Here is a 14,877-nt window from a genome sequence, read left to right on the forward strand (position 1 = left end):
TATTTCAGTCAATCTCCCTGATTGATTACAAGTAAGTCTGTAATCTGCTCCACAAGGAACTAGAAATATAGAAAGAACCGGTCACATTTATTGGGGTTCCCAAATGAAGAAATTGGGAATTTGGTGTTATGACATGCTATGCATGAGCAGGAACACACCTAAATAAATAAATACATATTGGATTGATATTGGCATGTTTCAGAAACAAAATGAAGATGAGTCACAATTCATATTGGAATTCTCAAGCAAAATACGACATGGTTCAGTAGCATATAATGTCATGAAATCGAAACTTAACTCGAAACTCAACTTCCGTGCAGCGTTGAAAAGGTCATCTTCAAACATCAAAGTCCAATAATTAATTTTCCACCAAACTTTACAAACTCTGTGGAAATGGCTGAAAATGCAATTTGTAGACATATGGAGCGCCAATGGCAGACGGTTTGGGGGGCGGGGGGCCCCGCCGGTGTAAGAAAGTTGAGATGCTCAGAACATTGGGCTGCTGCAAGTCTGGGCTTTATTCCAGAAAGCCTGAAAACGTTCCATGTCGATCCGTCATTCTCCCAAGTTTAGTCCCCTTAATTAGCGAGCCACTCACCACAGAATCAGGTGGTTGCAATTAGAGAAAATTAGCCCCCCCATCTCACCCCCCTAATATGATTATTATATAAAGTATTTTATGAGGATTGCTGGTGGTGATTTGCTGAATATACGCCAGACAGGATGCAACATTTTATACTGGCAGACAAATGACCCATTTGCATCTTAAAAGGAGCTCGTTGGCTATTCTGCAATTCTTCATCAGCACAATTAAGCCAGTTTATTCCTTCCAAGTTTTTTTCCGAAACTTCCCCTTTTCCTTGGCCGGCCAGCTCCGCGTCAGCATGAGAGTGCTGCGTCATCTGATTTCATAAAGGAGCCAACTAATTTAATAATAAATTCCTGGTCTGCTGCAGAGGTCGTTGCGTTGACTTACGGAACAAATCCATTTAATTTTCAAGTAAACAATAAACACTGGTTGATCTCATTAGAAAATGTAAGCAAATTATAAGAGCTGTGGACACGTAAATGCAAATTATTGATACTGAAATCTGAAAACATCTAGAAAAAAAATGTCAAATCGAGAATAAATAAAGAAGAATAAATATTTGTTTGGGAATTCTGGGGGGACTTTTATCACCCTTTGCAGAAGCATTTCGTTGTCAAAAGTACGCACTTTTTGAGGGTCCTGTATTTTGATTTTTTTTCCCCCTCAAATTTGACCAATGCAACTTTGATGAGGATCTCAAAATTCATCCTTTCAGGGACAGCGGTCACTCCAGTGGACAACCAATCATGTTATCAAGTTACAGGTTAACCGTTATTGGTGCATGAAAGGGTTACATAAACCAATTAGTTTTAAATGTAAACTTTTTCCAACGTTCCTGTCATTGCTTCTACTTGGTCAGTGCTGAATTTGCTGACAAATGTTCCACTAAGTCTCGGTTGACCGGACGCCGGTCTTTCTGAGGCGAGTCCTGCTTTGGAAGTTCCCTGTGGAGTTACTGGAGGAATAGTGCGAGCAGGTGATCTCACCTGCGGCATTGTTGCTACTTTGTAAAGTCCTTCGGATTCAATTGACAATGCCCCCCACCCCCGCGGCTTTGATACAGTTGCTTGGATACCACGTCCACCTGGACCAGCATATGTCGCAGCATGCTGCTCTTGATGTAAAACAGACGCTCGGCCTAAACAGTTTTCTCAAACTCCCCCTCCGTCTTTCACTCTATTGATACCTCACCTTTTTTTTTTTTGGTCCAGCTAAGCCTTTAAACCCAAAATGTTGCTCTCTGATGAAGCTGTCCAGCCCACATCCAGCTCTAATCGCTTCTGCAGACCATCTGAGGGTAGACGACTGGCCGAGGCAGCCTGGGGAGGCCACAGTGAGAGAAGGCCAGGAAGCTGGATGGAATAATTATAAGCTAGGTGATGGATGGGTCATAGCCAGTGACTGACGGGAGGCATTTGGGTTAGGGTTAAACGGGCCAAAACTTGGTCGACTTAATAATACACAAGAAGAGTGTAACTGAGAGGAAGATCATTAGGCCATTCCGACGTGGAAAGGCCATCAAGGTTTCATCTTACGACAACAAGCGTTGATATAATAAATGATCGGGTCAAACGGCCGTTCCTTCCCTCGGTACTACGGTGTGAGCATACCGTATTTTCCGTACTATATGGTGCACTAAAAGCATTCAATTTCCTCAAAAGCCGATAGTGCCCCTTGTATATGGATAAATATTCTTATTTCTTTTACGTAGTATTTTAAAGTGCTTTGTTACAGCTGTAGTGGTTGTGGAAGCTGTATATAAGATGGATTGTATTGTATTCCCTTTAGCGTAGCTCCATCTAGTGGATGCAAAGGCAACCACTCTTGGAGCTGCTACTCTATGCACCTAAAAATACCGTGCGCCCGATATATGAAAACAGTTTTAAAATAGGCCATTCATTGAAGGTGTGCCTTCTCCTCCGAAGTGCCTTGTTGTGCGGAAAATATGGCTCTTTAAGACACTTCAGTGACATACACCTTTCTCTGTGTTAATTTCGAACATGTATTAAGAAATAATGAAAACTAAACAATTAGCCATGCTACTCTTAAAGCCTTTTACACTGGCCGCCAGTCAGTTATCGAACAGAATTTAAGTCTGCGACCAGTCTCAAAATCACAGAATGGTTTAGGTCCTGAACACATTACTTTGATTATTTTCTTAACTATGTTTGCTCTACTAGTTTTTAGTCATCAATCCTATTCACTGAAAGGTAAGCATGTGTTCTTTTGTGCTCTTTTTTTTTTCATTCAGCAGCTCTTGAATAAAATACTAGCCTACATTTATCAAAGCAATCCCATCAAGCCTCCAAAACCATTCACCGCCGATCGGACTTTTAAATGCAATTTATGTTATTATTATGATTAGCGGCATTTGGACTATTATTTCAAAGTGGTCTTTCAGATCAGCGTCACCCACTCGCATCTCGCAACATTTGTCTTTGGGAAGCAGCAGCTTTCGGGAGCAGGCGCATGAATAAAAGATGACTCGGCGCGTCGTTTAGCCGATTCCGCATCAAATGTGGTCGGTGCGTATCGCTTGAATAATGTAGATAGGTCCCGTCGAAAAAAGGTCAGCAGATATTACCTTTCATTTTGAGATTCTCTGCGTTTTCTCCAAACACGTAGAGTCTATAATGCAAACAGCATGAAGTCAGCAGGCCTCTCGGTAGACGCCCACGTAGAAACTGATCAAAAGATAACTTTGGTAAAATTACACAAGTACACAAAGTGTTTGACTTTTGTCCTTTCTTAAAAGCAAACATGGCTGCAGGACATTCTTATTTATCTCTAACAAAGCAGTCACGTTTTTATCGGCGATGAATTGTCCATTAGGTTTTTTTTTTTTTTTTTTTTTTGAGGCAGTTTTTACTTATCACTTAGAAGTTTGTGAGTTCCATTGTTGAGCGCCTCGAAAATTGTACAGTGTGGAGGTTAAGCTAACAGTTTTTACTTGTATGATCAAGCAATTACAAAACGGTTATTAAAATCGCTCCCTGCTCCAACTCCATTAAATGTCTTTCAAACCTTGCAAAAAGGTCAATAGTACTTAACGTCTTGTTTTATTGTGCGTTCTTATACAATCACTCACTTCTCTTTACATTTCTAGGAGATTTAGGAATGTTGGCGCGTTGCTTAAAATTCCACGTAATTTTTTTAACCCTTCCGTGGTCAGCGGTTACGACAGTGGACAGCTTATCATGTTATCATGTTATCAGGGTGCATGAAAGGGTTCATCTTTTATTGGAGCCTGGAATAAATTGATTTGACATTGTTTCGCATGAGAAAAAAAAGGAACAATTGGCATGTTAGCGAACATGACGCAAAACTTTGGAGGGTGGCATTTTTCCATTATATTTTGTTGAGGATCCACACTCACGGTTTCTCTAAAAGTTTCATTAATTTGATCAAAAATGGAAAAAAGCACATTTCAACATTTGCTATTGTTGCAATATCAAACCAAATTTTAGCTCCATCTGATCCAGGCGTCACATTTGTCAACGATTTAAATCTTTCCATGTTTCTTTCCAGTACACAAAGTACCCCAGCTCTTCCTCAAACGCATGGGAAATATCATTTGACATTTCAACAAGAAACCTTTTTGGTTTTTTAATGAGAGCGGAGAGTGAGTTTAGCAAAGCGCAAATCAAGGATGGACAAAACAATGAACATACAGATTTCCCTTTGAAGTTACCCTGAGTAATAAATCCACACCAAGTTGCTGAATGTTTCTGTTAAATAGCAGATAAGAGTGAAATAGTTTCTGCCCATTCGTATTCATTTCAGATCAATAAGTCCCATTGTGGCATCAATCAACTTCTCGAGCTCCACATCTCCGTAACGTTTTGCACAAAAATGAACAATTAACGGAAGTGTCTGAAATCGCCTCTAAATTGCCTTTTGTGTTTTGTTATGAGTTAATGACACCCGCGCAAAAGCAATTAGGAGGTGAGGCCAATGATGCGTCGTCATGGGGATCCCGCTCAGGGAGTTCTGCTCGTGTCAACATTAATTAATTCAGCACGGCAACCCAACTTATTTGTCCCTCGGAGGCCCGACGTGTCACTCGCACTTTGCGTCACATCAAAGAAGAGATTTTAAGAAGATGTGATTGACAGGTGCTCTGGGTCGTCAAAATCAGCATGGGGTTGTTAAGTCGTCATCCCCCTTTAACCAAGTGGCTCTAAAAAGCATTTCTCAAAATCAGCGCCAGACGGATCTTTGACAGGTGCTTATCCATGTGACATTTCCAACGGCTGTGACTTGTTTTTTTTTTTTGACACGTCACGGGTCAATGTGGACATCCTGTTAAGTGTCACCTAAGCAGATTGCCTGGATGGTCCCTCCTGTCGCTAATGGGAACAAGATTCAGGATTTAATGTTCAACTTGGTGCTCAGTGATCTTTACCAGACTTCATTTTCCTTTACTTACTTGGCGTTAAAAACATATCGATATATCTGGTACAACAACGCCTGAGGTACGTGAGGTTAAATTGGAGTCTAAAGTCAAACACCAAATCGGAGTTCAACAACAACAACAACAAAAATTGGACGATGATGTCTACCTGCTCTGATTTTAGTCTGTTATGACATCATGTGAGGCCTCAGCGTAGAGAATTTCTTTCAAAGCAGAATGCCATGTAAGAATGTGGCACAGGCATCACAGTCCGAAGTCAAGACATTTTTCTAAAATCAGCACTAAAAATATGTTGAGGGTCACATTATGCCAGGTCTGATTAAAATTTGCTGTTGTGCAGTGTAATTTAAAGGAGTTACCGGTAAATGGGAGACTATTAGCAAGTGTGCCCCTGAAGAAGTTGGCCAAGTCTAACTTCAGATCGATTTGTGCTCAGGTTTGTAGTCCAGTGTGCAGCCGTCGGTGCAATCAGCTGCCCGAAGTCTTGTCAGTCGTCTGTTTTCCCTCCAGTGGCTTTGTCCTGTCAGCTTTGCAATCACTTCTATCACCGTCAGCGTCTTCAGCTCTCGCCTTCAATATTCATCCGGTCCTCTCGCTGCTCGTCATAGTGGCCAATACAGAGGCTGTCTCCACCCATTAGAGTTCAATAAAAGTCCTGTTAGAGCGCAGCGATTGGCGCGTTTATCAAAGCGAGGACGACACCCTTGCGCACAATGTGAATCTGCCTTAGTGACACTAATGACACAAACATCTTAGCACAACACATATTATGTTCAGACAGACAATATAGCAATGGTCACAGGCATGTACTCTTGCTACTGCTGCAGCCGTCTTTTTGTACTTTGTACACGAGGATAAGCAGTTCAGAAAATGGCGGGATGAATCGCTGCATTATACTGCCCCTGGTGGCCAAGATGCTCACACCAGAAGTAGCAGCTAAAATGTGGCAAAATGTCCTTTCATTCCGTGCAGTCACAAGACAAACGTTTTATTACATTTTTGGGGTGGCTGAAAAAGATTAATTCAATTTAATGGAAAAAGGTGACTTTATTATTTCTTTATTTTTTGCTTGCGTTTTGCATTTGCAAACTGTGGTCATGGAACCACTTTAGATCTTAACACACCGCTGAATGTACAGGGCCGGTGGTCTCCTGGTTAGCATGTCGGCGTCAAAGTGCGAAGGTGCAGGGTGCGATTCCAGCTTCTTCGGGCTTCCTGTGTGGAGTTTGCATGTTCTCCCCGTGCCTGCTTGGCTTTTCTTCGGGTATTCTGGTTTCCTCCCACATTCCAAAAACATGTGCATGTGTGAATGTGAGCGTGGATGGTTGTTCATCTCTGTATGTCCTGCGATTGGCTGGCAACCAGTTCAGGGTCTACCCCGCCGATTGCCTGAAGTCAGCCGGCATAGACTCCAGCACGCCCGCGACCCTCATTGGGATAAAGCGTCTCAGACAATGGATGGAGTGATGAAAATCTCCAATACTTTGTTTCAAAATCATATATCAGCAGTCATTCAGTACTTAATTGTCCCATAACCGCAGTTATGAACTACACCTACAAAAGATCCAACGTCAAGCAAAAAATATTCACAAATATTTTGTTTGGGACAAAAAGATACAAACCGCTCCAGGTATGATTTCATGCAGATGTGCACCACTGCAGGATGCGCTAAACAAATACCTCTCACACAGTGCCAGTCAAAACTGGGCAAGAGTGCATAATGTATTGCATTTATCATGCCGTTTTGAAGATGCTTTTTAACCTAATTTACAGTCGCCACAACCTCACATTGGCACACACACATTCACAGGCTCGACGGTGAATAAAACATCTGGCTTGTGTTACCTTGTGCTGTATGATTTACGGTCCGCGGCAGAAGGTTGAAACTTTAGCCGCACGTAGCACAGTGCGCCGTTGCAATCAGGCTCACCATCATCTGTTTATAGATCGGCTCGGCCAGCTGTTGAACACTTCCATTTGAACCCTGATCATTTCCTGGCCGTAGACAAAAGAGGACTTTCCTTTTTTTCCTTTTTTTTTTTCGTGTCGAGAGTGGCAATGCATTACCTGAGATGCTCTTTGAACTGGCTACAAAAGATAAATGCTGTGTGTCACTATTTTATTAAAGCTAATATTTGCTTTTTTGGGGGTGGACAGTTGTGCGGAACCCAAAAAACAAAGGCAAATTACAACAAAAACGATTAGTGGGGGTAAAGTATTTTTGTCTTTGAATCATGGTCACAGTTCCACTTAATTTCTCAATGTAACTTTTTTTTGTGTAAATGTATTTAATTTCGAAACAACTGACGACCTAAACTTTTTTTTTCTGTTCGAGTCTGAATATCATTTACATCATTTTGTGCAAAAGATCCATTTGCTTAACCTTGCATATGCATTTACAAACAAGCCAGCTGCGGCATTATCACGCTTATAATCCTTCTTACCAAGCAAATTCCCACACAGTCTTTCAGAGGACCAAAAAATAGAAACCTCGTGTTGCGCTTCGAGGACCGAGTCTTATGTTTCAAACACGAGTTCCAATAATTGCCCTAGTCTGGTGTGTCTGCGTTCAAGCATGCAACTGCACAAATTGAAACCCCACAAAGTAATCTTTGATTCATTTAATCATTGAAGTCGATTTGCCCAGTGGGCTAAAACAATGATTTTTCGGATGGATCTGTATAAACGGACCGCATTTAAACGGCAATATCGTGAGACATTCAACTCTTCCTGTCCTGCACGTGGCTGAACTTGACTGACGCAAAGCACTATTCAAAGTGCAAATGAGCTGAATAGGAAAGTGCATTTTAGAGGGAGGGAGATATGAGAGGATGCTACAGAGTGAGAGAGAGAGCGAGAGAGGATGAGAAAGCAATGATGGTGTAAATCTCTCCGGGAGCATGTCGTCTCTTCCGTAATGGAAATGGAAAAATGCATTTTCATGATTCATGTTGGGCATTTCCACTTATAGTCTGCAAATCATTAGGGCACAAGATGTCATATTTCTGTGGCCTAAATTGCAACTGAAGTGTTCAAATGCATGGAAAGTGGGCGGGGGATGGATGGGGTTGGGGGGGGGAGCGAAACTGAGAAAGATGAAGAATATGAAGGCGCAAGGTTATCGTTTTGACTTCTGGCTCTCGTCGTGACAATGAGGCCCACTTTTGAAACAATTCACAGTCACACCTTTGCTCAAATTGGGGTAAACGGCTACACATGCAAGACACGATGAAGTTTGTCAAAACCGCAAACATACGGCTTAAAAATAAGACGCTGGGAAGTCTCTGCTCTGTACCACATGAATGACTCGGATCAAATCGCTGTGCTGTTGTTAGCGTTGTACAATTCTATATCACCATACTGAGAGCTATTCCAATTTTTTTAAACCCTCTGAGCTTGATAATGTTACCAAAATATGAAGGACGCAAGCTTATGTTTTGAAATTTTAAAGCTTAATCGTAGCACTCTGCCTCACCGCCAGATTTGCATATTTCATTAAAGCCCCTCCGGTTCCGTCCTACAACTTCCACGACTTCAAGTGACACCGTCCATGGGTCGGCAGCTCTTTGGGACAATTTAAATCATCGTTAAATTGAGCCATGATTGCTTGCGCCAGTTTGGAGGACACTAAGGTCACGCTGCTAATATTTATGCTCATTCTAGCATATATAAAAGGACTATAAATCATATTTTCCGACAGAGAACGAGTACTGAAGTCTTGCAAATGTGACCCGTGGGACCAGCTGAGCTCTGATTGGAGGAGGAGCACATATCATCCTGATTTCTCTTATGTGAAATCAAAGCCTGCCTCTCATCAAGCTCCACCAAACATTAAGTCTATTCTTATGATATTTATAAGTAATGTTTCACAAGAAGTATCTGCGGAAGTACAGTCAAAACTTGCACACCCACACATACTTTTACTTTGGCTTTCTGTATCACGTATTAGCCAGAAAAAGAACGATTCTAAACAACGTTCATTGCAGTAGAATAAGGAACTCCGTCCCAGTTACTACGTCTTCCTTTCCCATCCCGAATATATTCCAGTTTGTCCACAGGTGTGACTGCGGTTGTGAATGGTGTGTCTTAACGTGTCTCGCGATTGGCTGGCAACTAGTCCAGCGTGTGTGCCTCGTCTCTTTCCCAAAGTCAGATGAGAGGCTCCAGCTCAGCTGTGACCTGAATGAGGATATGCTCCTTCCAAAAATGGAGGGACAACCTGTGAAATGAAAGAAAAGAGATGGTTCTCCACATGTGACTTTGAATGGATCGGCACTTATCCTGTCAAAGTGTTTTCCAAACCGCCTTTTTCTCCTCTCTTGTGCCAGGCGAGGCATTCAGAGGCGGTGGCAAGACTTTAAGCGGCCTACACAAAGCAAACCCGAATGACGCAGGCCAGTGAATTGTGCAGAAGGGAATCGCAGGAGCCAATTGAATACTTAAAAAGCAGTAACAAGGAAATCAGCCCATTCAGCAAAACTGTCAGCCGAGCGTGAACTTGGCAGCCTGTCTGCTGTCGTATTCGACGCTACATTCTTCCAAGTGTTTGAGCAATGGTGTGATTCGGAATCTATTTTACAATCGGTTGTCAACACTCGTGTGCAAACTCACCCATTTGAGGTACATCAGAGAATAGCGTCATCTCATTTGTTGCAGCTGTAATTTGTTTGGGGTAGGGGGGTTATGGGATTTCATGACAATGGGGGATCATACCGACAGCAATCGTGGGAATGCAAGTGTACTGTATGGACCTAGTGTGTGTGTGCGCGCCTAAGGATGATAAGCATTTTATGTTATCAACCGGAGAGCCTTTTTACTCTTTCGATTGGATTATTTACGTGTCTGCACACGGCTCTCCTCATCACAGATGGCGCCACGGCGGATGCCAGCACGATGATTCTTCCAACCTCCGCGGAGAGCCAGAATGAATTTAGGCGCTCTTGGACGAGCCGGATGACAGAATGAGGCACAAATTACACTTGTTAACGAAGGACAATGAGTGTGACTTGCAGCTGTCTCATCTCATATCTCTCAAGCACGCCGAGAACCCGGAGGAGGAGATATGCCGCTCGGAGCCAAGAACACACGCTCGTTCATGGGCCTTCATCTGCCTGGAGATCTGGCATGTCAGATAGCACACAATGTGTGACATAACGTTATTTATTTACCTGTTTTGATTGTGTTCAACCGTCAAAAAATGAAGCTATTGTACTGAATTGGAAACATTTTGATTGTTTCATTACCTTTTACATGTAATAGTCAAGCTTGAGTCAGAAATTTGTGACAGGCCATTCTTTTCTGGAGCATATACCCCCCATTCGTGTCGTAGCTAAGCGGGAGTTTATCCTCGCTGGCATTGGGCATCGACATCCAACCATTCACACTTACTTTGACACCGATGTGAGAGTCTTCAATGAATCTGGCATGTTTTTGGGCAGGGATGTGTAAGAAAAAGAGAGAAAATGCAAATTCCTCACTTAACTGGGTTAGCATAGGCTAGCAATAGAGGTTATAGCGGGTTAGCATAGCCTAGCGATAGAGGCTAAAGCGGGTTATGACAAAATTTAGGTTACGCAGTGTCGACAAATGTGGTCGTAAGGTGAAGTATATTTCCTGTATATTTAAAAAGTGTTTTGTTTTTCAACATAAGCATGTATTTCAGGCATTTCGTATGATTTGTGCATTCATTGGTTAAAATATGAGTTCCTAATAAAAACCTAATCATTGACGTTTATTATGTAGCGTGTTCATGATTCCCACCAACTGAGTGATTCCCACCCTTATCATATAAATCTTTCCTAAAAATAAAAAACAAGCACTGCTTGCTGATGTTTACTTTTTTTGGCATTGTGAGAAGCTGCACTATGAATGCACCGTGGCCTCCAGAGTTTCGGGGGCCAATCGCAAGAGGCGTGGATATGTGAGATATTAGTGTATTCAGCCCGGCACGAGCCAAAAGCAATGACTTGTGTGGTTTTTTTTTCCTGAGAAAAGTTTGCTGTTATAATAACCTCACAGGACCAAGTTGAATTAGTTTAACTTCAGGATGTGATTTATTTTCTCCTCCTCTCTCATGATTGTGCTTAGGCTCAGTCAGCAACACTCTACAATATTTCCAAAGTCTGCTCAAAATATACGCTAAAACAGGTAGACTGGATGCTCCAAATTGCCTTTCATTGTGTTCTTGTCTGGCTCATTAGCCGCACTAACCAGTTAAGGAAACTACACGAAACCATTAGAATACCAGTCAACTCCATTTTAGGGCTCATTTGCAGCACATATGAGCGATATGGCATTGAGACCTCACACATGCGGGTAGATAGATTCATCAAGCAAATGTAGCAAAAGGAAAACTGGGTCATCAACGAACCAAAGAGGTGCAAATGAAGAAAATAAACTGTAAAAGGTCGCTCAGCCTGAGTCTCTTACTAATGAGCGCGTAACTTTGGACTGCGTTAAGGCATCCAAACTTGACCTTGCAAGTTGCCCAGTCACATTTAATTACCGCAATGACTCAGCACGCGGGACAGCCAGCTTTGTCCTGCAGCACACCACTGCACACGCTGCGAATACGAAAGCTCTGACATTTTGAGAAATCGCAGCAGAGCGGCAGTCGGAGGTTTCCACCAAATGTCTTTCTTGGCCTGGAATGTCAGGGCCCGTAATATTCGGCACATTTCCTACACGGCTAATATCTTCTGGATTGTGTCTGAGCCAGGACAAATATGCTTATTTCCAGTACCGGACGTTTGTTTACATGGATGTCTCCTTGACAATTTATGGAAAAACAAGAAAAGGAAGGAGGGGAAGTGTTAGAGTCAAATGCGCGCCTCCGATAAATCACGCGACAGGCGACACTTTAAACACGGTTCACCCGTAATGGAGACTGCAAGGAATAAACAAATTATATTGTCAGAGTCAATATTGGATAAAATATAGTTATGAAGCCTCTTAGCTATTGAGTCACCGCAAGGCATTAAATCTGAAATGTATTCATGGATTCCTTAAATCTCATGTCAAAGTTGCATCCCCATAATCCCCAAACTCGATTAAGTGTCCTCAAGAATGTTTTATGTTGTTGTGTTTTTAATGGCATCGTTCAGGATATATATATTTTTATCACATTTTTCTGACAGAGCCCCTCATGATTTTGCAATGTTCTGTTGCAATTCACGCCATTAATCACAGAGGAAATACACCTCTGGGTTCCCCGGGTTATCAACAACATGTGGGGTCCTTCAAGGTTCTCTTCTCAGCCCCTTGTTTTTTGGCCCCACAAGCTTGTATTTAAGAGTGTTACTGTTTTAATGTCATAAGTATGCAGATGGCATGAGAGTTTACATAAGAATTTATTATTCCAGTTAACTAATTAGGTGGTAGTTATTCCAGTCATTGATAATGACAGTGATCATAAATATACAGTAGATTATTTTATTAATCGACACCCCGCAATGTGAGGCTCTAGCCACCAGCTGTATGTTGAGCTAACAAGCTTCCTGGCCTCGTCTCGTTCCTCCCAAACTAACAAACACTTAGATTTCAGAGGAGGAGCGATTTACGAATTGTCCCACCTATAGTTGCCTTACGATGACCTGCAGTTCAACATGTCATCTGCTTTCTGCTCAAAGTCAGGCTGGGGTAGGCTCCAGGTGTGCATCACCCCGAACAAAATAAGTAAGATAGAAAACGAATGAAATTGAATGACTTATTATGTAGATTTCTCTACACATACTATTCATTCATTTTCATTCATCTTCCGAGCCGCTTGATCCTCACTAGGGTCGCGGGGGGTGCTGGAGCCTATCCCAGCTGTCTTCGGGCAGTAGGCGGGGGACACCCTGAATCGGTTGCCAGCCAATCGCAGGGCACACAGAAACGAACAACCATTCGCACTCACACTCACACCTAGGGACAATTTTAGAGTGCTCAATCAGCCTGCCACGCATGTTTTTGGAATGTGGGAGGAAACCGGAGCACCCGGAGAAAACCCACACAGGCCCGGGGAGAACATGCATACTCCACACAGGGAGGCCGGAGCTGGAATCGAACCCGGTACCTCTGCACTGTGAAGCCGACGTGCTAACCACTGGACTACCGGGCCGCCCTCCTACACATACTATTTTGTTTTTAATCTTTTACCCCTGTCTCAGTGATTTGTGCCCTTCTTGGGTAGGAGAAGCTGCATGCATGCGATGCATTTGCAAAGGTTTTTCCCGAAAGAAATCTACACCTCAACCCCCAAATTGATATCGGTTGGGATGGACTACTAATTTTTTCCACATTTTGCTCCTTTCTGTAAGTATTTGTAAAGGTCATATTCCATTTTTTTTTTCACACTAGGCTTTTGTTTTAGTCTATGTGCACACACAAACAGACACATGAGTGAGCACACACACGCACAAAATGAAAACACATGTTTCCATTTCAGCGGTTCTCATAGAAAAACTGTGTTGCTATTAGTAGTCCGCTGGATTGAACTCATCTCTGTTTCCCAGCTTGCAGCTCACTTTGGCTTTGCGTCAAACTGCTGCGGTTGCATTCCTGCGGATGATTTTGGACACGATTGGTGGACAGCTTGAGTTAACCCAACATTTTATGTATATTTCGCCCCCCAAATCTATCGGTCAATCGGAAAACACTTATAGAGAACACTTTGGATTGTTTTTGGACATCCCACATGAAAAGGGCAGACGTTTCAGTGATAAATATTACGCGTTTGACGCGCCTGTCAGCATGTAATAAAGCATTTCGGCTGCTGAAATCTCACTTTGTGGATTCACAGACGTCCGTTGTCAGTAAGCCTGTCACATTCCTCATCGTGTTTTGACGTGAGAACAGCGCTCTAGGAGACGAATATCCAGGTCAAGATGGATTTGTTGAGTAGAATGGATTCCCTTATGCTCTTTTGGCAATATTCTGGGCTCCGATCCTTTCTTTCTTACCCTGCTTTATCCTCGACCCTTTGCCTCTCACGGTGACTTGGACCACCTAGAACTGCTGGAAAGCCCCCCTGCCTACCTGGTGCATCCCTTACAAACATGCGTCAGTCAGCTCAGAATGAGTATCTTTGAGCCCTTTGGACTTTGGAGCCCTTTGGTAACCGTATAGTAAGGAAATACTTTGACAGGCAAAATAGTTACACCTCGACAGCCTTAGTAATGGAGACGCCCCAACAGGCTCCCCGTTATGTCGGGCTCTGAAACTGCACCAGCATATTTTTTTTCCTGTATGCCATGTGTGTGTCGTGTTTTTTTTTTCAATATCGTTGATGTGTCTGTGCTCCGAGCATACGGTAAACAGCAACACTGAAGAGCGCTAATTAGACCAACGAGTGGGAATGTCTATTTTTTTTTTGCACATTTTTACAATTCACAATAAATATAGCCTGTGGTGACATCGGTGCGTTTCAAATAATTAAGCCCATTTCACCTTGAATGCACAACAAACACTGCCAGGGAATTTATTTTTAATGGGTGAAGTCAAATTTTAATGCGAGGGCGAAATTCAACCAGGGTTAGAGTAGGTTGGGATTTTTCATTAGAGTTAGGTCTTATTTCATGCTGACTTTTGTTTTGGCAATTCTGTTCATTTTAATTAGTTTTTACTGCGGCTTGGTAACAAGGAGTTGCCCGCCGAGTTGCAACTCCCTAGCTCCGCCCCTGGGTGTCACACAGTCGGGTGGATGTGCAGCAACTAATTTGCATGACAAAAAACCTCCCCGCAATGGAATGATTCAACCATGTTGTTCTAATTAATTAGAAATATTCCCCACAGTTTCGATGAAAATAAATCGTGCAAAAATATTTGATAAATGAAGTGCCAAATCTTTTGTTGTTGTTGTAAATAACACAAGCAACCCAATTTGACCTCCACC

General features: G+C 42.5%; 1 protein-coding gene across 1 annotated transcript in view; it reads right to left on the minus strand.

The window, feature by feature from the left end:
- Positions 1 to 8,732: 8,732 nt before the first annotated feature.
- The window catches only part of efna5b (ephrin-A5b), a 156,689-nt gene continuing 150,544 nt past the window's right edge, over positions 8,733 to 14,877 (minus strand). Inside the window, exon 4 of the mRNA XM_052068529.1 lies at positions 8,733 to 9,222. Within this exon, the coding sequence (XP_051924489.1) occupies positions 8,981 to 9,222 (242 nt within the window). The 3' untranslated portion in view covers positions 8,733 to 8,980. The remainder of the gene's footprint in view (positions 9,223 to 14,877) is intronic.

This window comes from Hippocampus zosterae, chromosome 6, assembly GCF_025434085.1.
Source record: "Hippocampus zosterae strain Florida chromosome 6, ASM2543408v3, whole genome shotgun sequence".
Classification (NCBI taxonomy): domain Eukaryota; kingdom Metazoa; phylum Chordata; class Actinopteri; order Syngnathiformes; family Syngnathidae; genus Hippocampus; species Hippocampus zosterae.